Source organism: Phoxinus phoxinus, assembly GCF_949152265.1.
Source record: "Phoxinus phoxinus genome assembly, chromosome: 6".
NCBI lineage: Eukaryota > Metazoa > Chordata > Actinopteri > Cypriniformes > Leuciscidae > Phoxinus > Phoxinus phoxinus.
In genome coordinates this window covers 19,699,014-19,723,585 of record NC_136881.1, presented here as the reverse complement: position 1 = coordinate 19,723,585, position 24,572 = coordinate 19,699,014, and the positions used below count along the sequence as shown (strand labels likewise).

At 43.7% G+C, this 24,572-nt stretch overlaps 1 protein-coding gene across 4 annotated transcripts in view; it reads left to right on the top strand.

Moving 5' to 3' along the window:
• Positions 1 to 24,572, top strand: part of psip1a (PC4 and SFRS1 interacting protein 1a) — a 148,743-nt gene that overhangs the window by 110,458 nt on the left and 13,713 nt on the right. For all 4 annotated transcript variants that reach the window (XM_079615994.1, XM_079615992.1, XM_079615993.1 and 1 more), the window contains exons 7-9: positions 5,753 to 5,815; positions 5,903 to 5,981; positions 6,079 to 6,172. In XM_079615994.1, the coding sequence (XP_079472120.1) occupies positions 5,753 to 5,815; positions 5,903 to 5,981; positions 6,079 to 6,172 (236 nt within the window). The remainder of the gene's footprint in view (positions 1 to 5,752; positions 5,816 to 5,902; positions 5,982 to 6,078; positions 6,173 to 24,572) is intronic.

Below are 24,572 nucleotides of genomic sequence, written 5' to 3'. Positions count from 1 at the left end.
CCGCATAAATGGCACGAGAAATTACATTCGTCGTATAGATACTGTGTGCTGCTCCATATACGCACTGCAAACAGAGTATGTGTGAAACGGGTACGGGTGTGGTTCATTGCTTGTCCGTTGTCCGTGAAAACGTGCTTGAGAACAGAAAATGAGTTCTCACACATAGCGGTGTTAAGTTTAAGTGCCTGTCGCGAGTGCAAATGCAAAGTTGCAAAGCTGATTTAATCATGGTAAAACGAAATTAATTTACAAAATAGTAAAAAAAATGAAAAACACACACACACACACACACACACACACACACACACACACACACACACACACACACACACACACACACACACACACACACACACACACACACATATGTATAGTTAATTATAATATGTCAGGAATAGCGTGCAGCGTAACAGTGGTAGAGTGCCTGTTGCTGAGTCTCAGCGGCTGAAATCGTGTTCCGAGGCAGGGTGGTGTGCTGACCAGAGGTGAGGGGGCACAGTGACATAGGTGGTCGGGCCAGGCCCCCGGGGCCCCCTCGTGGCGGCGACCCTGATGCTTTGGAAGGTTAAGTTTTTTGTTTTTTTTTACCTTTTTGTAAATTAATATAATTTTTTTAAATTGTGTTTAAAATCGTATGCTCTCTTGTGAGATTTAAACTCTACACATATCGGTAGTAAAGAAAGCCCAAAATCAGTTTGACAAATAGTTTTACCTATATTCACACTTTCAACTTAACAGTTATTGGTTCTGCAGTATTGGGCCTACCAATAAATGGCATCCACTAAATTGTAAAGTAGCATATTTATTTGATGTGTTATTAATGTAATAATAGCTGTTTATTTTGAGGAGATAAATCTATAGTTTTTTAAACTAAACAGTTTGACAAGTCTATAATATAGAGTTTAAATTGTATTGGCAATACTTTAGAAATAAACATTCAGTATTTCAATCAATGCAACATCAATAAACAAATACTTGAGTGTACATTTAGGCTGCTGTTTTTATGTGGTGAAACAACTTATTATACCCCTTTGTACAAGATGTAATATAAGTCTCTGATGTCCCCAGAGTGTGAATGTAAAGATTTAGCTCAAAATAACCCATTTTTATAGCATGTTAAAATTGTAATTTTTGGGGGGTGAGCAACCTTTGTGTGTCCCTTTATAAATGCAAATGAGCTGCTCCCCCTTGACTTAACTTTACTAGTTCTATGACGTTTATTGTACTTCACACAAAAGATGAAGCGTCTGTTTCACTCCAGAAAATCATTGTAAGAGCTGAATAAAACAAGAGTACAAGTGCTAATTAAAATCTTATCCATAAACTCTCTCTATCCCCTGCATTATATTCAACATACACAGCGAATTACACATAAACACTTGTTACAATTAACAGTAAACAAATATATACAGACCTTATGCCTGTTCGGGGGGTGCTAAATAAACTGGTAAACTTTATATCTGTAAAACCACTTCGAAAAACTGTAATAAAGTGCACGCTTGCTGCCGTGACCAGTATCGATCTGGAGACTGTAAGCTGGATCACGGACAGTTGGTACTAATCCATCCTGTGTTTTGTATTGTCCCTTTGCATGATGATTTCATGATGAAATAATTTGCACAGATATAAACAAATTTAGGTATATGGGGGCGCATTCCCTTCAAAAATAAAACTAATCCACTGTATCTTCAGCAGCTCTGATGTCGGGAGTACATGAAGACTATTATTCTCACTCTTACAGTACATCTAACAACAAAACACCTGAAGTACTTACGAGACATTCTTGTCGCTACAGCTGCTCCGGCCTGGAGAAAATGGCAGACAGTGTACAACTCGCTCAGGGCAGGGTCAAGGCCAAGTCCGTCAGCAGTCATAGGTGGGGCCTGTACAAAGTGACATCGCTTTGTACAGAATCTGCAAACGGCTTGTTCTGAGACACTGCTTATGATTTATGGGATTAAAAAAAGGAGTGGGTGGATTTTTATCATTATAGGGTGGTTGTGTATACACTGCAGGCCCGGACCGAGGGAGACTGATTTGAAACTAGCGTGTAAGTTGGTAAATTATACAATGTGTGTTTGCATTACGGAGAATGACGAATTATTCCATTTACAACCTGTTTTTGCAGTGGTGAGCAATTTAGCCAATGATTTCTTGAACGCAATGGCAGGTGTTTAAGTTAGAATCCACTCACCGCTTGAGTTTTTGTCTAGCGCTGAGTTTTGCGATTCTTATGATTTACAGAGCACTCTCTCAAATCCTCTAACAAAGTGTAGACATTATGTAAATAATAGATTAATTGTGTAATATAACAGAACTTTGTGAGATCGTGATAAATGAGTGACAGTTAATGATTATAAAGGTAGAGCTCTTTGCACCCTGACTAGGCGATATAATAATTATTTTAATATAGTCAGAATTTGAATAAAACGTTTGTTTTCCATGCTTTACAAGCGGCCATGTACATGCTTCAATACATAGGCCCATCCGCTTATAAATGTGCAATTCACTCTTGAAATTGCGATGATTAACAGTGATACAGGGTGTCCACGGGTCCTTAAAAAGTCTTAAATTCCATAATGTAAAAATAAGGCCTTAATTAGAATTAAAATGTCTTAAATCCGCGTTTCAAGGTCTTAAAAATCCAATCAGACCTACACCATAAAAAATATTTTATTTTCGTTTTAAAATGATGTAATATGTCATATTTACACGCAGAACAAAATAAGCGGAACCAACGAACAAATTACAAGTTCGCAGGGGGTTTGCTAGGTGCGTGGACTGGATATTAGCAAATGGCGAAAACGTTTCGCTTTAACCATGGGGAAGCGTAAATATAATGAAAACTGGTTACATAACCCTAATTTTGCGCCGTGGATAAGACCAGTTTATGGCAATGCTTTCGAAGTCAGGTGTATATTCTGCAAGAAAGTTTTAAGACTCAGAACAATGGGGATCACAGCTTTGGAGACCCTTATGCAGTGCGAAAAACACAAAGCGGCTGCGGAAACCTGTCGGAAAAACACCAGATATGTCTCAGTTTTGTTCCGTTGCGCCCTCCTCAGTACCACAGAGCACTGCTCCATGCCTTACTCCAGCATCTGCATCAGCTTCAAGTACCGCGGTTTCTACACCAACAGACATCCGAACAACGTTTGGCTCCGTTTGGAAAAGGTATTCTTTCACATATAAAATTGTAATTTTGATGGATTCAGCTGAAAGCTTGATTTTATAATAGGTTATAATAGGTTGTTTACATCCTCCCATCAGGAACTTCAGAAACAGAAAAAGATAGGTGAACTCACAGCCCTGGAGTTTAGGAAAGACTGTGTCAAGGTGATGTGTACCATCATCCAGAAAGTACAGGAAAAGAGCCCATTAAAGTATCCTGTAGTGAGGCAGGTGGCCTGTTTGGACCCCGGCATGATGATGTCTGACCCTGACTGGTGCAAGAGCAATATGACAAAACTGGTGCAGAGGTTTTTGCAAGCCCAACAGTTGTCAGGAGGTGTCTCTGCTGGTAGGAAAGAATAGTTCAGTTCTATCAAAGTGTATTAAATCAAGTCATGAAATATGCTTTTAAATGTAAAAAAATGGCTTGTGTAAATATTATGTATTCATTTATATGCATACCTTTTTTAATAATTAAATTAATATGATTTTGTTGTTTTCTGCAGGTGATGTTATAATCCAGCAGTTCAATGATTTTTTAATCTGTTGAAAATGAGAGTTTATTCTCATACCAACCAACAGAAACCAGGCTAGACATATTCCTGCATGGAGTTATGGAGCTTTTGCAAGAAACTGCTTTTCCTGTCCCAACAGTGGAGAGAGGATTCTCCATTAACAAAGAAGTGGAGACCTGCAATATGCAAGGAGACAATGGTCAGTCATCGACTAATATGCGATTATGTCAGCATCTGTGGGGGGCTCCTCCATGTCCCTATCTAAAAGGAGTTACTGGCCTCTGCTGCATCTGCTAGATCAAGATACAGAATGCACCTTGATCAGCAGAAAAATATGAAAATCTCTGATGTCCAGGCACAGAAGCACAAAGCTTTGGAAGACGACATCGAGGACCTGAAAAAAAAGAAGAGAATCCTGGTCCAGGTATCTACGAGCCTGCAGAAGGATGCTGACCAGCTTGCAGAAGAAGCTGAGGGAAAAGCTGGCACCTTGATGGCACAACTCATTACAAAATCCAACACACTGAGGAAGTGATATTAAGAAAAAACAAATGAATTACAGCAAATTGAGACCGAGTTGGATACAAAGGGCAAATAACTGAGATCTATACAGTAAAAACCCAATGTCCAGGTTATTGGCATGCAGTGTACATCCCTCATGTTACTGCTGTGCAGTTTTTTTGAAATCTTTGTAGGCTGTCAATGTTCTGTCTAATGATTAGTCAGTCTTTTCACTATGTTTTGCAATGTATTGTTCTTTCACGCTTTCAATGTCAATAAACAATGTGTGTTAATGATCGTAATTAGTGGTATTGTTTTTCTGTTTGCAAATTTGTTGATATGAAATTGGTCTTAAATTTAATTCTGCATGGTATTAAAAAGGTCTTAAAAAGTCTTAAATCTAACTCTCAGAAACCTACAGATACCCTGTGATAACCATAAAGCAAAAGACGAAACAAAAATACCCTCATTTCAGAAACACCTTCTTTAATTTGATTCTGGAACCGAGCCTGGTGCAAACACAGGATTATTTGTATTAGCCAACATGCCAAATTAGTACGCTTTTCTGTTAAAATTAAAGGTTGTATCAGCGATTTTAGGCCCAAAAATATATGATCACATTCATCTAATCTTTCCTAACGATCCGCTAGCTGGATAAGCAGGCCGTCAAAAAAACGCGATCCTGTAGGCAGCCTAGGCTCTGAGATCTGCACACAAAAACAATTGGTTTCACCAACCACTCAAAACCAAAATAAATAGTGTTTATTTTAGTAAATAAAAAATAAAATACTCTGTCGGTATTTTTAGTAAATCAAATACCGACAGAGGGGCTGGGTGTTGTGAGGTTTTGCACTCGTGCACGGCTGCACACGAAGTCGGAGCTGAAGAAGAAGCCGTGTCTTGAAATAAACACGATGGTATTCCCCTCGCCCTCCTCCTCCTTCTCTTGGGGATTTACTCAACCATGTTCAGTTTCTCTTGTTCATTGATAGATGCTGGCTTCTTCTTCAGCTCCGACTTCGCGTGCAGCCGTGCGCGAGCGCAAAACCTCACAACACCCAGCCCCTGTCGGTGATTGGTTGAACACTATTTATTTTGGTTTTGAGTGGTTGGTGAAACCAATTATTTTGTGTGCAGATCTCAGAGCCTAGGCTGCCTACAGAGACACATTTTTTTGACGACCTGCTTATGGGGAGGGCAGCTAGCGGATCGTTAGGAAAGATTAGATGAATGTGATCATTTATTTTTGGGCCTGAAATCGCTGATACAACCTTCAACAGTGGTTTGTGGATGTAGATGCTTTTATAACAAATAATTTGTCTGGAGCTTTTATGCTGGGACGTGTAGGCTGTTGGTGACACGTAACTTGTGAAACTATTTCATGGAAATCTATAACAATCTAACACCACTCCCCCTCCCCCACCTTCGGCCCAACTGTGAAATATAAATCCCCCCTCACACACTCAAATACCATGTAAAAGTGAATTTTGCATAATGGGTCCCCTTTAAGTATAAAATCAGTGGATTGACAATGCAGATATTTTATATTTTTTTGTGGTTTCCAGAACTCATCACAGAAAGATACCATGAATGTCTCTGCCAAAGCCAAAAGAGGAAGAAAGAGAAAGGTAATCATTCAGTACTTTGCTGATGGTGCTTGTGATTAGGTCTCATGGCCATAGAATGAAAAAAAAAATTTGATTTGGTTTCCACAGATTGAAGCTGAACAGGACTCTGATACAGAAAACTCAAGCCCCACTTCATGCGCTCCTGGTTTAGATGTACTATCAGCAGGTGTAGATTGCCCTTTCAAAATCTTTGGCTGTTTCTTTTGTTTAGTGAAACAACACATCTATAAATATGGATGTGGTGTGTCTTTGTTCTTATTTAGGTGGACCGATTCCATTACTAAAGCGCAGAGGAAGAAAACCTAAAACGGAGAAATCTCTGCAGCTGCAACAACAGGCTTCAAAGGAGCCACTGAGGTCAGGTTGACCATACAAATGGCAGTGTTACTAATAGTACAGATTCACTATATAATAGATGAGATGCACCAGTGTACTAACCTCTAATATTTATTATCTAGCTATTAATCAAATTATAACTCTATTGTTATTATATTTCTGAAAAGAAAAGCTTTTAAACTAAAATAAAAATGTCTAAGGGTGCTTTCACACTTGCCTCGTTTAGTTCGGTTGAATTGCACTAGGGTTCGTTGTCCCACTTGGTGCGGTTCGTTTGGGCAGGTGTGAATGCAGCAATCGCACACGGGTGCGCACCAAAAGCGGACCAAACAAGTACGCTTTCAAACGAACTCTAGAGCGGTTCGTTTGTGGTGAGAACGTGATTCGACCTCGAACAGACCCAACTGCCAAAGAACTGAGCATTTGTGGGCTAAACCAGCTGCCGTAGTCCGCTGCGCTGTGAATTATGAGTTTCATCAACTGATTCGGACCAGAGCAATCAGCGTGGTGTGCAAAGGAACCAAAACGCCTGAAAAATGCTACAAAGTAAAAAAAGACGATGACGACATCTATGCGACACAACTAAGCAGTTTGTTTATATCTATGGATTCAACATGGCAGCAGACGCGAAGCTACCTTTTGATGCAGCCTTAGATATTGTTCTAAGTAGTTTAGAACGCAAGTTTATTTTGAAAAAAGAAAGACCCATCGTCTTCTTCCTTGTCTAATTTCTGTCGCTCTACATACGTCATCTGGTATAATGGAAACGATTGGCTATGAGCTACGTACAGGCACATTTGATAGACATTCTTAGCACCCAATAAACGGCGCTGGGCATTCGTAAACCACGCCTCAAATACGAGAAAATATACATCTGGTTCCCAGACCCAAGTCTCAACGAGAATTGGGTCTGGCGTTAGCCAGGCTAGCATGGAGCCACCCTGTGCCATAGTGGTATTCCCCAGTATTCCCTCACATTTGGTTAAGTTAATAGGAAATCATCTGGTTTTAATGAGTAAAAATTACCTATCGAGTCAGCGTTTTTATATCTGAAGTATCCCTGTACATTCTTACAATGCAAACTTCCCAAACATTTAAATAGTTTTTGTTTAACGTCGGGAACTCCCACTGCTTATTAAAAGTTACATTAATCTTCATGACAGTTGCGAATTTCAGATCAGCTGATGGACGAGACACCTCAACATTTGTATTACAAATGTCAAAATGATTCTTCTGAAATCTGAATACAGATGTATGCTTTTTTAGGCATACTCATACAACTTAATTCGCATGTACATTATTCACTGTGTTGTAATTATGTTGTGTTATATAATAGATAGATCGTTTTTTTTATTGTCATTGCATATCTCTACACAACGAAATTAAGATGACATCAATCATTCAGTTAGCAGCCCAAGGGATAAAAAGTGACACTGTCAACAACAGTTAATAGATAAATATATAATAAAATAATAAAATATTTAAAACAATACATTTAAAACACACATGTATGATTCAAGTCCAGATTTAATTAGTCTTTCAACCTTTCAGCAGCTCATTTATGGCCCTTGGAAAAAAACTGTTTCTCATGCGGTTTGTCCGCGCCCTCATGACCCTGAGCCGGCCTGAGGGTAGGGTATCAAACAGGGTATAGCCAGGGTTGTAGGATCCGCCCTTATGCTAGCTGCTCTTCTCTGCAGCCTACTGGAATAGATGTCCTCAAGGCTTGGAAGAGGTGCACCAATGATTCTCTGGGCAGTTTTAATTACCCGCGGCAGGTCTTTTTTTCCCTCAGTAGTGCAGCTACTGCTAATACTGCTTTTATATGTACAGTTACTGTTAATGCAAGTGCATAAAAGCCGCTGAGAGACTAAGACAGAGACACTTGTGATGTGTTGCGTCTTCCTTTTAAAGAGGTCTAGGGTTAATAGGGTAAGTAACATATAAGTGTTAAATTTAGAAAAATAACTAAAAAGAAACGTGTGTGGTGAGATGAATCAGGCAGAGATAGATATGGTTAAACGTTTTTTTTTAGTAGGCCAAAAGTAATAATACACCCAATTGTTTTACAGTGTCAAAGTGAATATAGAAATATTTACAGAATATACACAAGCAATAAGATAAAACACAGAACACAGGAGAAAGGGATAATGAGCGGTGCTAAAGCAAATAAATAAACATAACAAAAACTAACTTAACCCCTTTAATATTACTAAACTAACAAAGAAATAAGACTTGAAAATAAACAATTCTTTGGCAACGGATCACCAACTAAACTACACAAAGTAAAAAACATAAATACATGAGGTAGCACCCGCTCCTTACCTGGTGTGTATAAACAAACTCAACCTCTAACGTGTTGCATTATGTAGGCCACGTGACAGACTAACTATCCCTCCTCACTGAGTCTGGGAAGATCGATGTATGAACAGCAGAGTCACGTACCAAAACAATCAAACAATACAAACTTAGAGAAATAAAATAAGAAAAACAAACGAGGAGGCTAGTAGCAAACAACAAGACACCAGTCAAACGACAGAAAACACGCCCCTCTTTTCCTCTTGTCACTTCCAGAAGGTGAGTTCGAATTGGTTCTTTAGGGGGATGTCGTCACGTTGACTAATCATGATTGACACAAGGACCAAGCAATCGTGAGACCTAAGAATAAGGACAGCACAAAACAAAAGAAAGGGGGGAAAGAAAACACAACCAAAATAACGCAGACGTAACATGATGCAAAAATAAAACATTAGTGAGGTAAAAGTACTTTTGATTAGGGATGGGAATTGATAAGGATTTAACGATTCCGATTCCATTATCGATATTGCTTATCGATCTGATTCCTTATCGATTCTCTTATCGATTCTCACTGGGTGAGGAAATAAGAACAAATTTGTTTGTTTGTATTAATTCGCTTTAATATCTGATCAGAAGACACAGCACAGAGCACATGTACACAAATTATGTGTAGCGACCTCAGAACAAACCTAAAAGTAGGTAAGCTACTTCTCAAAGGAAAGTCCAGGGACCTATAGCCGCAGTGTTTCTCAACCAGTATGCCATGGCACGCTAGTGTGTGCCTTGAAAGATTATCAAGAAGAGTGCCTTAGTGCCTTCGCATTCATTGGTCCAGACAAAAAAACAAAAACAAAAAAACTGCCATTTATGTGCCATAAAAACGAAAAACACAGACTGAAAACAGTCAAGGAAGAGCTTGTGCCTTTTGGAATATTAACAGTGCTCATTTGGATTCAACCTGAAACAAAACGTGTGTGCGCTAGTGAGTGAGCGAGAGTGTGTGCGCTAGTGAGTGAGCGAGAGTGAGTGAGCGTGAGTGTGTGCGCGCGCGTGTGTGTGTGTGTGTGAGTGAGCGCGAGATAGTTTGTGTGTGTGAGTGAGTGAGCGCGAGAGAGTGCATGTGTGAGCACGAGAGAGTATGTATGTGCGCTTATGAGTGAGCGAGAGTGTGTGCGTGAGCGCGAGATAGCGTGTGAGCGCTAGTGAGTGAGTGTATGTGCGCTCGCGTGTGTGTGAGTGAACATGTGTGCGTTTGTGTGAGTGAGTGAGCGCGAGTGAATGTGTGTGAGACGGCAAGCGATGGCTGGTCGGAAAGCAACATGGCGTCCCGTTAAATGCCTCATTATACTTCTGCGTCGAACTTCTGCCTCTGCCATGTTTGCCGCGTTCTGAATCAAAACAACGCAGCGCGTGTGTGACGTCATGACACATTTGCAACGAGCGGAACCAATACGCGGAATCGATACGCAGGCATGCTAACGGTTCCAAGGAATCGATTCACTGGGCACCGGTTCTGAAGAAGAATCGGTTCTCGGTTCCCATCCCTACTTTTGATGGCTTTTCTTTATTTGTTCTCCTGATCCCATCTCTTCCAGGACAAATCTGACATGTACTGGACTTGTTTCAATCGTTTACGAGCATAAACATCATCCTTTTTTAATTCTCCTGGTGGTAATGATGGTGAAGTCCTCAAAAGCAACAGGTGGGTTGGTGTTAATTCTTCCAAGTCCAAGCCAAGTGCACGAGGTCTGTGGATACCAAGGTGATTGGATGACCATTGATAATAGCTTCTACTTTGCAAAGAACGGCCTCCTTCATCCAGATTCTGCACCTTTAAGGTATAATTCAGAACTTTTCGCACAGATCCAATTAACCTCTCCCATTCAATCTGCGACAGATGATGCACTTGTACAATACTCTTCTTTTTGCTGTACTTACACCAGTAATCCAATACTTCTGTCATTATTCGGACAACATATGATTACGACCACCATGTCTTACCTCCTGTATATGTCTCAGGAGGATATCTGAGATGTGATAATTCTTGGCCAAAATGACTGGATGTTTGGATTCTTCAGGCATTGATGCCCTACTTAATCGTCCACCAACCCTCAAATAATCTTCAAGAACAGGGCAAAGTCCATAAATGTGGCTACTTTTTTTACGCTTTCACCTCTTTTTAGGCTAGCAAGCTCATCAGGAAATATATTTTCTTGTGAAAGTCTAATAATGTCCAATTCAGCAGTCTCTAGTTCTTCTGTTAAGAAGTGATATTGTTGAAGTTGACCTTTGAAAATCTCAATTTCTCTTTCCATAGAGATTCTTTGATGTCCATTTAAATCCAAATGAGCAAAAGCAAGTCTCAGTTGTTTCCTCTTTTGACTAAAAGACAAGAGAAGATTCTTAAATTTCCAAATCCAAGCCACTGCTTTCTTTCAATGGAACCTAGAAGAAAAGTAATGGATTAAACCTGAAAGCACTTCATTGGTAAAAGAAAAATGCTCTTAAGAATGTGAAGAAGCAGTCGAGCAACAGGAGAGAACATCAATCTGTGAGTGTTTACTTTTCTCATTAGATTTTAGCGCGGTTCTTCGTTGCTAGGAAACTTTTTGTTTACTGTGTTTACCCTGGTAAAGCGTGTTTGTTTGTGTGTCGTGACTTTTGAGTTTGGCTTTGCTAAGTAGTAGGGGGCATGGCCAAAGCCAGTTAAAGTACTTATTCTGCCTATCTGCTAGTACTTGTTAGAAGAAGCAGTCGAGCAACAGGAGAGAACATCAGTCTGTGAGTGTTTACTTTTCTCATTAGATTTTAGCGTGGTTCTTCGTTGCTAGGAAACTTTGTTTTGTTTACTGTGTTTACCCTGGTAAAGCTCGTTTGTTTGTGTCGTGACTTTTGAGTTTCGCTTTGCTGAGTAGTAGGGCGTGGCCTGCTGTATTCAACAACGAGGTATTAGGCGTGTATATAATTGGTTAGTGCACCGTGGCAGCGGTCGCGGCAGCCCTCTTGTGAAGCCCTCATCGTGTGAAGACCGAAGAGTGTAAAGACCAGCGACTCTACCTGTGCGACTCCACTGATCAAGGACACAGACTAGACACTTGAGTATTATCTTCTTGTTGTTTCCTTTCTCTTCTACACAACTTTTCAACTGATCTTTCTGTTTGTGATCTCTCTTACACTGTGTTTTCAAATCCCTACTATTACGAACATACGTAAATCAAATGTCACACGTAGGAGGCAGTACAATCCTAACAACCTGCATACCTTTCCGGTGTCTTCTAGTACTTTACTCTCTTTTCCTATTGGTCTCTGGAATTGCCAGTCCGCTGTAAACAAAGCTGATTTCATTTCATCTATTTCTAGTCATTCATGTCTCAGCCTATTGGCCCTGACTGAGACCTACCCTCTCCACTAACTTCACTTTCTCACACACCACTCGCCTGACCGGAAGGGGTGGAGGTACTGGTCTGCTCATCTCAAACGATTGGAAATGTTATCCTTTTCCACCTCTGGGTGACAACAGCTCATTTGAATCACATTCAATTACTACCACTATTCCTATTAAAATCCATTTTGTAGTTGTCTATCGTCCCCAAGGTCAGCTTGGCAGTTTCTTGGAGGAGCTTGATGTGCTACTCTCATCCTTCCCTGAGGATGGTACTCCTCTCATAGTTCTTGGAGACTTCAACATCCACCTAGAAAAACCTCATGCTGCTGATTTCCACACTCTGCTTGCCTCATTCAACCTCAAACGAGTATCTACTGCAGCTACTCACAAATCAGGTAACCAATTGGACCTTATTTACACGCGCTACTGCTCCACTGACCATACACTGGTCACTCCACTGCACACCTCAGATCACTTCCTCCTCACTCTCAGCCTCAACCTGCCTCAGAACACAACACACACTCCTCCAAAGGTCACCTTTCGGCGTAAGCTACGCTCAATCTCACCCTCTCGCCTATCCTCTTTTGGTTTCATCCACAGTTCCTCCACCTGATCAGCTCTCAACACTAGATACTAGCAGTGCAACTGATACTCTTTTCTCCACATTAACATCCTGCTTGGACAACTTCGGCCCCCTTTCTTCCAGGCCAGCCCGCGCCACACCCTCTGCCCCCTGGTTATCTGATGCTCTCCGCGAACATCGTTCTAAACTCAGGGGTGCAGAGAGGAAGTGGCACAAATCGAAAGATCCTACTGACCTTGGTCTTTATCAATCCCTCCTCTCTTCCTTCTCAGCTAATATTTCTGCTGCTAAAATGACTTACTATCGCAACAAAACTAACAATTCTTCTGACTCTCGCATACTTTTCAAAACTTTCTCCTCTCTTCTCAACCCTCATCCTCCTTTTTCAACCTTAACAGCTGACGATTTGGCCACATTCTTCATAAATAAAACAACCACCATCAGCGGCCAATTTACCAATCCTCAAACTGACACACACATTTTACCAGCTTACACACACATTTGCTTTCAGAGGCAGAAGTCTCCAAACTCCTCCTTTTCTATCACCCTACTACCTGTCCGCTTGATTATATTCCCACTAACCTACTTCTAGCCTCAGTTGTACCCGCACTCACGCACATCATAAACACCTCTCTTCACACTGGCACCTTTCCCATAGCAGTTAAGCAGGCTCGGGTAACCCCACTGCTTAAGAAACCCATTTTAAATCCAGCACACCTGGAAAATTACAGACTGGTATCCCTTCTTCCATTCGTCGCGAAGACACTTGAATAAGTTGTTTTCAACCAGATCTCTTCCTTTCTTACACAGAACAACCTCTTGGACAACAATCAGTCTGGTTTCAAAAGCGGACACTCAACTGAGACTGCTCTGCTCTCAGAAATTGAAGCTCTGAGACTGGCAAGAGCAGCGTCCAAATCCTCAGTTATCATCCTGCTTGATCTGTCTGCTGCCTTTGACACAATTAACCACCAGATCCTTCTGTCAATCCTAAAGATGAAGGGCATCTTGGGAACCGCACTCCAATGGTTCAAATCTTACCTCTAAGGTAGGTCCTTCAGGGTGTCGTGGAGGGGTGAGGTGTCAAAGTCACAACATGTGAACTCTTTTTCAGAGGTAAGCCAATCTCATAATGCCCAACAACAAGTTTGACAGAATTTGTCACCATATCCATGAATTTTAGATCATCTTTTGAGTATCCAGTTTGTTCATCTTGGCTACATTCTGGGAAGTCCATTTTAAACTGCTGTTGCCATAAGTCTTTCAAATTCACAACTGAAATTCTGTTGATGGTGACTGCTGGCTGAGCACAATCCATTTTGTTCTCACCGTCTCCAAAGAGTGGGCCATTTACAGTCCATCCCAACATTGTCCTGATTGTGTCCATCATTCACACTGCGGATTAACTCCAATGGTTCCAATACTTTTTAGGAACATTTGTCCCTATCAGCAGCTCAATCCCTCCCTCAATCTCAGGTAAATGAACACTCTTTAAATTGGTCCATCTTTAAAGATCTCTTTCTCTAGGTATATTCACTTTATGAACACTAGAGATGCACCGATTTCAATTTTCTAGGCCGATTCCGATTTCCGATTTTTCATCAAGTTTGACCTGCCGATACCGATTTTAGCCGATTCCGATTTTATTTTTTCTAACCACTTTACAACACACACAAATGTTTTTTGTCTATGTTTTCTTTAATATAACATTTTGCATAGAATATAGAACATTCAAACAAATAATTACTCCCGGTGTGGGAAATTCACACACATTAAAGTGAAGTGTGTTATGAAAAAAAAAAACATTTCCTTCTTTTCACATCCAATACCCCCCCCCCCCCCCCCCCCCAATGTAGAATCGATGTAATTCACAAAATTTGTTTCCATTTAAGCCAGCTACCTCCATTCCAGATAGAAATTTTTCTTGCCCCATAGTTCGTAGAAGTATCCGCACTTTGGTTCCTGTGAGGTTGAGTCTTCTCATAAAGCTCTCCGTATGAAACACAGCGATCTGATTACACACCTGATCACGTGATTTGACACATCCCTTTATCTAAAAAGGCATAAGTAGTGACATTTTTGCTGCCTTTCTTGGCTTTTATCTGTACAGACACAGAGTTTACAATCATGATCACCAGCCCCAGTAAGACCACTAAAACATCATCAACTGCAATTTTTGATTTCTTCTGAGTTGTATCTGTTCCTTTTTACTTTGAGAAAGATATTCAGCAAAGTGGGATGTCTAAGACCAAGACGTCTAGGATGTCTAAGTCTTTTTTTCACTCCTTGCTGATGTGACCAAAACAAAAACAGCCAAATCAAACTCCACTTTCTTTCAAGAATCCAATATTCTCTTTGTGGGATTGTTTTCCCAACTGAGGACATATACCCAATTAGGGGTGTAACAATACATCGATATGGCTCGATGCATCAATCAAACGTCTAATGATTCGATGTATCGATGCCACGCGTAAAATATTATCAATATAAGTGTAAACGGCGTGTAAAAAATGCCAAAGCGCGCAGAAATGCGTAGATCACGCAGATCCCCCCCCCCCATAACGCTTGTCTAAACGCAGAATAAAAAGTGATAACGCAACGACGACATTGCGACAAATTGCGATAAAAAATTAATAAATGTAATGAACACCCCGGATTGTTGTGCCTTGTAGGGATATACTTGTAAGGCTGCATTAAATAATAATAACATATAAATATATTCCTTAGACGTTATGAAATGAGATTAGAGTAAAAACATGAAGCCTAATGTTTGACGCGTTTTGCTTTTCAAAGGCACAGCGCGAGTGACTCAAACTCACAAGCGCGTGCAGAGAACATTAGGGACCGTTCGGTTTTTATGGAATGGACCACCGGAGGAAAATAGGGTAGGGTCATCTCTTTTTATTCTTTGTTGAGGGGAGGGTCATCCACCTTTTTTGTAGTCTACGGGGAGGGTCACCCAACTTTTGTATTCATGAAAACAGCTACATTTCAAAGTGACTTGTTTGGTGCATATTTTTCCATGTAGCTCTCTCAGTCTCGACCGTCTGTATGTTAATGGCATCTTTTTATGAAGGCCAGTATAACTGATATTAATATAATACTGATGTCTCGATGAAAATGATTTCCCCCCAAATTTTAAACATTTATTAGGCTTAATAAAAAACTACTTTTAACCTCCTATCTTTCTGACAGACACCATTATATCTCTATAAACAACTGCACATCCTCTACCACACCAGTCACTCATGGTGTCCCCCAGGGTTCAGTTCTTGGTCCCCTCCTCTTCATCCTGTACATGCTCCCACAGATCCTCCGCCAACATGGCCTCCACTTCCACTGCTATGCTGATGACACCCAACTCTATCTCTCCTCAAAGACCATCACAGCCTCCACCCACTCAACCCTTACAACTTGCCTCACTGACATTAAATCATGGATGCAAGAAAACTTTCTACAACTCAACTGCAATAAATCAGAGATTCTTATAATTGGTCCTAACTCCCTCATCCGACATGCCCAGACCTTTCCCCTCAACATTGATGGCTCCAATGTCACCACCTCCACCTGCATCCGCAACCTTGGAACCATCTTAGATCCTACCCTCTCCTTTGTACAGCATGTCAACCATGTCACCAAAATTGCCTTCTTTCACCTTCGCAACATTGCACGGCTCCGTCCCTCTCTGTCTACCTCTGCAGCTGAAACACTCATCTATGCCCTCATCACATCCAGACTGGACTATTGCAACCGCATTCTTTACGGACTACCAAACAAAATAATCGATAAACTTCAATATATCCAGAACTCGGCTGCCCGCCTTCTCACCTCCAGCCGCCGCGATCATATCACCCCTGTCCTCTACAACCTCCACTGGGTCCTAGTCAAACACAGCATTAACTTCAAAATACTTCTCCTCACATACAAAGCACTTAATAACCTTGCCCCTCCATACCTCTCTGTCCTACTAACCCGCCAAACTCATGCCCGCCGCCTCAGGTCCGTTGATGCTGACACTCAAGACCATCAGGACTAAGCGCCGGACCTGGGGTGACAGAGCCTTCTCAGCTCCTGCACCAACCCTCTGGAATGCCCTCCCTGACCACCTCAAACAGTCAATAACTTTAACCTCCTTCAAACAGGCTCTCAAAACTCACCTCTTTGAACTTGCTTTTTCCCGTTAACAGACTTTCCCAGTTCTTCATCACCACATCTCCTTCTTTGCATCTGCTTGTCCGTGCACCTATGTTTTGTTTGTTTCTGTTTGTTTGTTTTATCGTAAACCAATAACTGTAAAGCGTCTTTGAGTGTCTTGAAAATTATTATTATTATTATTTAAAATAATGTTGTGGTCGATAGTGTCAAATAGGGGTGTAACAATACACTCAGCTCACGATTCGATATGTATCACGATACTGGGTTCACGATACGATATGTATCACGATATTTTGAACAAAATTAAAAAAATTTAACTGAAAATCAAATAACAGATTTATTTAACATTAACAGTGTTCAATAACTGTCCTGTTATACATACAACTTAAAGAATGTACAATACTTCAATATAAATCAAGATTTAGTTTAACCGTCCTTTTGTATGTAAAATTAACAATTGACTAGGTGTGTCACTCACTGTCCAATAAAACTTTATTGTATCATGAAATTAGAATTAGGATGGCCCAAGAGAGAACTTCTTTAAAAAGAACCTACACATCACAAAGTGAATGATTTTGTAATACATTTATTTAATGTTTAAAATATTATTTGTAGTTCTCTATAGATCGTTAAGATCCATGGAGCTGCTCATATCCATCATTCAAACTGGGAAATGCTGTTGGCTGTTGTGTGACAGTATTTCATCTATTACACAAACTTGCATGTTTATCACGAAGTTGAATCCAGTTACTCATTAGTCAGCTACTATGCTTTTCTGTTCTATCTTGAATAACGTGACACTTCCATAACGCCTTGTTCCCATAACAGAGATGTAAACCGCTGTTTCCCTGTTATTTTCAAAAGCTCATAAAAAATAATACTGTGGCTTGCCTTGATACACAGTGGTCTAATGAATTTGAAATTTTAAACATCTTTTACTGTAACAATTTTATGGGCCCTATACTTTCTATTTGAGCATATGAATGAGCAAAGTTATTTCAGGGCTAGACCAAGAGCAAGAGTGTGCTAAGAGTCAGCGCAATATGGCTGTTATCTGAATGGCGTAAGTAGACAATAGGCGGAATCCACCTATTTGTGGATTTGTGTGCGTCTAAAGTGAAAGATGCTAGAAATGCTTCCACAAATGGGTAGAAAGTGTTTTACAGATGAATGACAGCCTAAGTTGTGCTTGTGTTTTGTAAATGTCTTCTTGACAGATTTATTCAAACATGCATCATTCTAAGTAAATAAGCTCCTCTCTAGTGTTTTTTTTTAAATATATAGCTAACTAAAAAACTGAAGATTTTATAACTTTTCCCACTTACACCTCTGGGATGCCATGAGATCATAGCGCTTCCCAGATAAGTTCATATGGAATCTGATCAAATGCCTTTTTCAGGTCCAGGAATGCACCAGCTTATTTTTCCTACTGGTGAAATAGGTAGTTATCCCACTTAAGTATCCTTCTTATCCTTTAGTAACTGGAAAGCATGGCATAGCATGACTAAACCACACTGGATGGCAACAATGTTCTGAGATGTTGATCCTGCACCCGCTTAAATATTTTCACAGCAGTTGAAAATTATTGTAGTGTTTGGGAAGCTATGACCCACGAACCATGGCGATTTGACAAAAATCATGTTTCTTGCCAGTTGTCTCACCCTTTACCAGCATATGATTGTTAAAAACGTACTCGGTTACTAACGTAACCTCGGTTCTCTCTAGGAGAGGGAACGAGTACTGCGTCGAAAGAACGCTACGGGAAAGTATTTCTTTGTCGAGATTGAAGCCTAAAAATTAATCCTTAATTTTGTAAACATGTAAAACGCTTTTCTGTAGCATACAACCTTAGGCGGAGCAATATCGCTCACCCATTGGCTGCTCCGCCAGAAAAGCACAGCCTATGCGAGGCCAGAGACGCTGACCAATGAGGACGCTTCGCGCCCATTCTGCGTCATCTCCCGCCGAAACAGGCGTGGCCTAGGCCTATAAATACGAGCATAGCTGTCTAACACACCGATTTTCGTCACGAAAGCGACGCAGCGTGGGCACGCACGGCATGAGACGCAGTACTCGTTCCCTCTCCTAGAGAGAACCGAGGTTACGTTAGTAACCGAGTACGTTCTCTTACGTAGAGTTCTCTCGTACTGCGTCGAAAGAACGCTACGGGAACCCCATGTAAAACGCCGTGCGTGCTCTTGGATCGACACAGACACCTAAGGGCGCGCGCGCCCTGGCATACAAGTGCCTACCCCAAGAAGTATAGGGAGAGCGGCTAAAATAGCATCATCCCTTTATAGTAGTGCCTCTAAGGGCATAATAACATATATATGATTAATATAAATATATATATGAGGGGTAATAGCATGCTCATGGGACACCATGTCAGTGAGTGATGCTTAAACATTGAAGTGACCTGGGCCGCAACGCGGGGCAGGAACACTAAAACATAGTCTTCTAGACCGAGAGCAGTTTAGCCTGCAGCGCAGGAACCTCTAGGTTATAGAACCGTATAAATGTAGACGGGGAGGCCCAGCCTGCCGCCATACAGATATCTTGTAGCGAGATTCCACTATACCAAGCCCACGAAGAGGCCATGCCTCTCGTAGAATGTGCTCTGATGCCCAGGGGGCATTCCAAACCTCTAGATGCGTAGGCTAGCGCAATGGCATCCACTACCCATCGAGATAGACTCTGTTTCGTCGCGGCTCGCCCTTTAGAGCGCCCACTGAACGAAACAAAGAGCTGCTCCGTCTGTCGAAAAACAGCAGAGCGGGACACATAAGCTCTTAATGCCCTGACCGGGCAAAGGGAGCTATTTCCGTCCTCCGAGGCCGGCAGGGCCGACAGGGAGATGACCTGAGCCCTGAACGGTGTGTTGAGGGACTTAGGTACGTACCCATGCTTCGGTTTCAACACGACTACAGAGTCGTTTGGCCCGAACTCCATACAAGAAGCTCTAACTGAGAGCGCTTGCAAATCCCCCACACGCTTCACTGAAGCGAGAGCCAGAAGAAACACGGTCTTGAAAGACAGGTGTTTCATGTCAACTGAGTGAATAGGCTCGAAAGGGGCCCCTTTCATAGTGTTCAACACTGTAGAAAGGTCCCAAACGGGGACTGAAGGAGGCCTTGGAGGGTTTAACCTCCTGGCTCCTCTAAGGAAACGGACCACCAGGTCGTTTCTGCCCAGTGAATGGCCAAGCGTTGGATTAACGAACGCTGATATGGCAGCCACATAGACTTTGAGCGTGGATGGGGTTCTTCCCTTATCCAACAGTTCTTGGAGGAAGGAGAGAATCTCCGTTTCCCCGCACTGGAGCGGTGACAGACCTTGGTCTGAACACCAGCCAGAGAACACCGACCATTTGGAAGCGTAGAGCCGTCTAGTAGACGGAGCCCTAGCCTGTTCGATCGTGTCTAACACTCCCTTTGGGAGGTTAGCGGGTACCCGTTTATGGCCCATACGTGTAGGGACCAGAGCTCCGGGCGAGGATGCAAAATCGAGCCATGGCCTGCGAGAGGAGGTCTCTCCTCACTGGAACCGGCCACGGGGCAGTACTCTTCAGTCGCATCAAAACTGGGAACCTGGGTTGATTCGTCCAGTATGGAGCGACTAGTAGCACCGAGCATCCGCTTTCCTTGATCCGCTCCAGCACTTGAGGCAGGAGTGAGACAGGGGGAAAAACATAGAGCGGACGGCGGGGCCAGACACTGGCCAGCGCGTTCGTGCTCTTCGAAAAAAATTCTGGGCAGTGAGCGTTTTCCTGGTTTGCAAACAGGTCTATTTCCGCTATGCCGAACGTTTTCCACAGCAGACGCACTGTCTGTGTGTGTAGAGACCACTCTCCCGTCGGAACATTGTTCCGTGAGAGTCTGTCTGGGCCTACATTCAGGTGGCCTGGCACATGCATTGCTCTCAACGAGCGCAGGTTGTGCTGGGCCCATACCAGTATGCGTTCCGCTAACCTGAATAGGTTTCGGGATTTCACGCCCCCCTGGCGGTTTATGTAGGCTACTACCGACATGTTGTCCGAACGGACCAGGACGTGGTGCCCTTTTATCCGGGGACAAAAACGCCTCAGCGCAAAGTCCACCGCCATCATTTCCAGGCAGTTTATGTGCGGTAGTTTGGCTCGTTCTGGCCACTGGCCAAAGAACGGTCTGCCGTCGAGCAGTGCTCCCCAGCCTGAGGTGGACGCGTCCGTGGACACCACCTTCAGGCTCGAGGAAGTCCCCAGGCTTACACCTGACCGGTACCAGTCTGACGCTCTCCATGGTGTCAGGGCTGAAATGCATTCCTGATTGACCTTGAGGCGATAACGACCGTGCAACCATGCTCGGCGCGGTACGCGCGCTTTCAACCAGAACTGCAGTGGGCGCATGCGCAGCAGGCCCAGCTGCAGTACCGCTGAGGTTGAGGCCATGAGGCCTAGCATTTTCTGAAATCTCTTGAGCGGCACTAAATGGCCGCTGCAGAAGGATTTCGCCATTTGCAGGGTGTCCTGCCTGCGCTGTGATGACAGCTGTGCTGTCATAGACAGCGAGTTCAGATCCAGTCCTAAAAAGGAGACCCTTTGACTGGGAAACAGTGAACTTTTCTCCCAATTGACTCTCAGACCTAAGCACTCGAGGTGATCGAGTATTAGTGTCTTGTGGTGAGCGAGTTCTGAAGGCGATTGAGCCAGAATCAGCCAATCGTCCAAATAGTTCAGAATTCGAATGCCTCAGAGTCTCAGGGGTGCCAGCGCCGCGTCCATGCACACTGTAAATGTACGAGGTGCTAGGGATAGGCCGAATGGCAGGACTGTGTACTGATATGCCCGGCCCTCGAAGGCGAATCTCAAAAATCGCCTGTGACGTGACGCAATTTGTATGTGAAAATACGCGTCTTTCAGATCTATCGCCATAAACCAGTCTCCTCGGCAAATCTGCGCGAGGATTTTTCTGGTCGTGAGCATTCTGAACTTTCGCCTTGCTAGCGCTTTGTTCAGACGTCTTAGATCCAAAATGGGTCTGAGACCCCCGTCTTTCTTGGGTACCAGGAAATATCTGCTGTACCAACCCCCTTCGCTTTGAGCTTGAGATAAAGGCTCTATGGCCCCTTTGCTCAATAGCTTCACTATTTCGGCTCGAAGTAGGTGTGCTACTTCTGTTTTTACCGTGGTTTCGACTTTCTCCGTGAAACGGGGAGGGCGTCGATGAAACTGTAGCGAATAGCCTCTTTTTATAGTCTCTAGCACCCATTCTGAGACCCCGGGAAGTCTTTCCCATGCATCTGCACGTGTGACTAGGGGTTGAATGTAATCTGGGCCCTGGTCGCGAAATGGCGGCGACACGAGAGCAACCGTGTGCTGTAACATGGACGCCGTGGCGTGTGAGGCGGGGGGCATGTTTAACACAGTATGCATCCCGCGCGCGCTCGGCTCTCTGAGTTGAGAGAGAGCGCGCGGGGCGAGCCCCGTAGGGCTCGTTATAATTGTGAATAAACGTGGGCGCTTGGTGGCGGGCACATTTATAACACCGGGGACACTGTGTTTGTGTACTGACTGACCGTTCGTTAGTTTCGTTTTTACAGAAAACGCGGAACGTGCAGTGTGTAGTGGTTGTGGGCACTGGACAGTGGGCACGCTCACTACATGTAAAGCACAATCGGCATGAGTCGATTTTATGTGTGCAGACCCTGTGTTGTACGGGGCTGTGCTTGCACGGGTTGAAAAACCGGGCTCTGGTCGCGAAATGGCGGCGACACGAGAGCAGTCGTGTGCTGTAACATGGGCGCCATTGCAGCGTGATGCGGGGGCGCGCTTAATCGAGCGGGCAGCCCGCGCGCGCTCAGCTCTCTCAGCTGAGAGAGAGAGCGCGCGGTGCGAGCCCCGTACGGCTCGGCATGTTTGAGAATAAATGTGGGTGCGTGAACGCGGGTACATTTATAGCACTGGGGAGTACTGTCTATTAGAACTGACTGACCGTGCATCGGTTTCGTTTCATAGAAAACGTGTGACATGTAGCTTGTAGTGATTGTGGGCACTTGAAAGCGGGCACGCTCACTACATATGATGCACAATCGAAAGAGTCGATTTTATGTGTGCAAGCCCTGTATTGTGTGTACGAATGGGCACTGGTCGTGGGCATACAGTTACACACATTACATCATCGGCTGTGGCCGGGACACCGTGTAGCACAGAGAGTACTGTCTATCAGAACCGACTGACCGTGCATTCGTTTCGTTTTTACAGAAACCACGGGACATACAGTGTGTAGTGATTGTGGGCACTGAAAAGCGGGCACGTTCACTAACTTACATGTGACGCACAATCGACAGAGTCGATTTTATGTGTGCAAGCCCTGTTGTGTAGGGCTGTGCTTGTGTGTATGAATGGGCACTGAGTCGTGGGCATTACGGATACACACATTACACCATCGGCCGTGGCCGGGACACCAGAAAATACATTTTCAGATTTACCTGGGGCGTCGTGAAAACGGCGTTTGTGTACAGGCAAACGGGCCATGATGCCGATTTGGTGACTGCAAAATACACTGGCACGGTCGCATATGTTGGGACTGTGCGAGCGAGACATTTTAGTGAAATCCGGCCGCGGCGGGATTTTAACACTGTAACGTTAGCTTTCCTCGAAGCAGAAGTGCGCATCCTGGCTGAAAACGGGGCTTTCCGGGACTCCGCGATTTCTTCGTGAATTCAGGAAGACAAAGGCGCGGGTCGTGAGGACGGTAACGTACGTTCCTCTGCAGAAAAGCAGCCATCCAGCCGGTAAGCGCATCGATGCTGGTCTTTCTCCGTCGACGCTCACGAGCGGCGGGGGAGGGGAGATCCTCGGAGCTCGCCCATCCCTTGCTACCCGAAGCGAGGAGAGAACAGCAGTCGTCCTCCACAGACACGGCTTCATCTTCCTCGTCCATGACGGACGCGGCGGCACACAGCGGCCCTTGTCCGTCGGTCAGAGAGTCCAGCGAAGCGGGCGGAGAAGCTGGCGGCAGCAGCGGCGAGCACCTCGTGGTGGAGATAGGTTCCGGGCTCCGCTGAGCACGGCGCTTTTCACAGCGCGGCACTGCAGCGGGCGGAAAGATGCAGCTTCAGTAATGAACCCCAGGCGAGTCCGCAGAGTCACCGTAGGCATCCAATCACAGTGATGGCAGCCGCCATCGACGAGAGCTGAAGCTGCGTGATCCTTACACGCAGGAAACACAAGCACGTGGTCCCCGTCGCTGAGCGGGGCTCTACACGAGCCACAGGAGGTGCGAGGCATCTTGAAAAAGACGCTCGGCTCTTTTAGTGGTGGAAAAACTGTGTGTCGCGACGGCGAACACACACACAAAACACACACACATAATGTAAAGGATATTCCACGCCGGAGAAGCGCAGCAGGGAACGGCGGCTGAAGGCGGCGATGACCAGCGGCTTCAGGTAAGAGGCGCGTCCTGCTGAGGTGCTTGTATCTGACGGCTGTGGCGGCTCGAATCCAATCCAACGATGCGTGCAGCTTCGTGAATTAAGAAAAATCGGTGTGTTAGACAGCTATGCTCGTATTTATAGGCCTAGGCCACGCCTGTTTCGGCGGGAGATGACGCAGAATGGGCGCGAAGCGTCCTCATTGGTCAGCGTCTCTGGCCTCGCATAGGCTGTGCTTTTCTGGCGGAGCAGCCAATGGGTGAGCGATATTGCTCCGCCTAAGGTTGTATGCTACAGAAAAGCGTTTTACATGTTTACAAAATTAAGGATTAATTTTTAGGCTTCAATCTCGACAAAGAAATACTTTCCCGTAGCGTTCTTTCGACGCAGTACGAGAGAACTCTACGTAAGAGAACTAGACATACTATATCATTAGAGATTAGTTTCCTGCAAAAAACGTGAAGTCAATTATAATTAGGGATGCACCAAAATTTCTGCCACTCTACTCTGTCGCTCACGTTTCAAATGTTCCACTCAAGTACCGATCACGCTCAACGGAAAAGCAAAGTCTGCTCAAATAACGTGCCGAC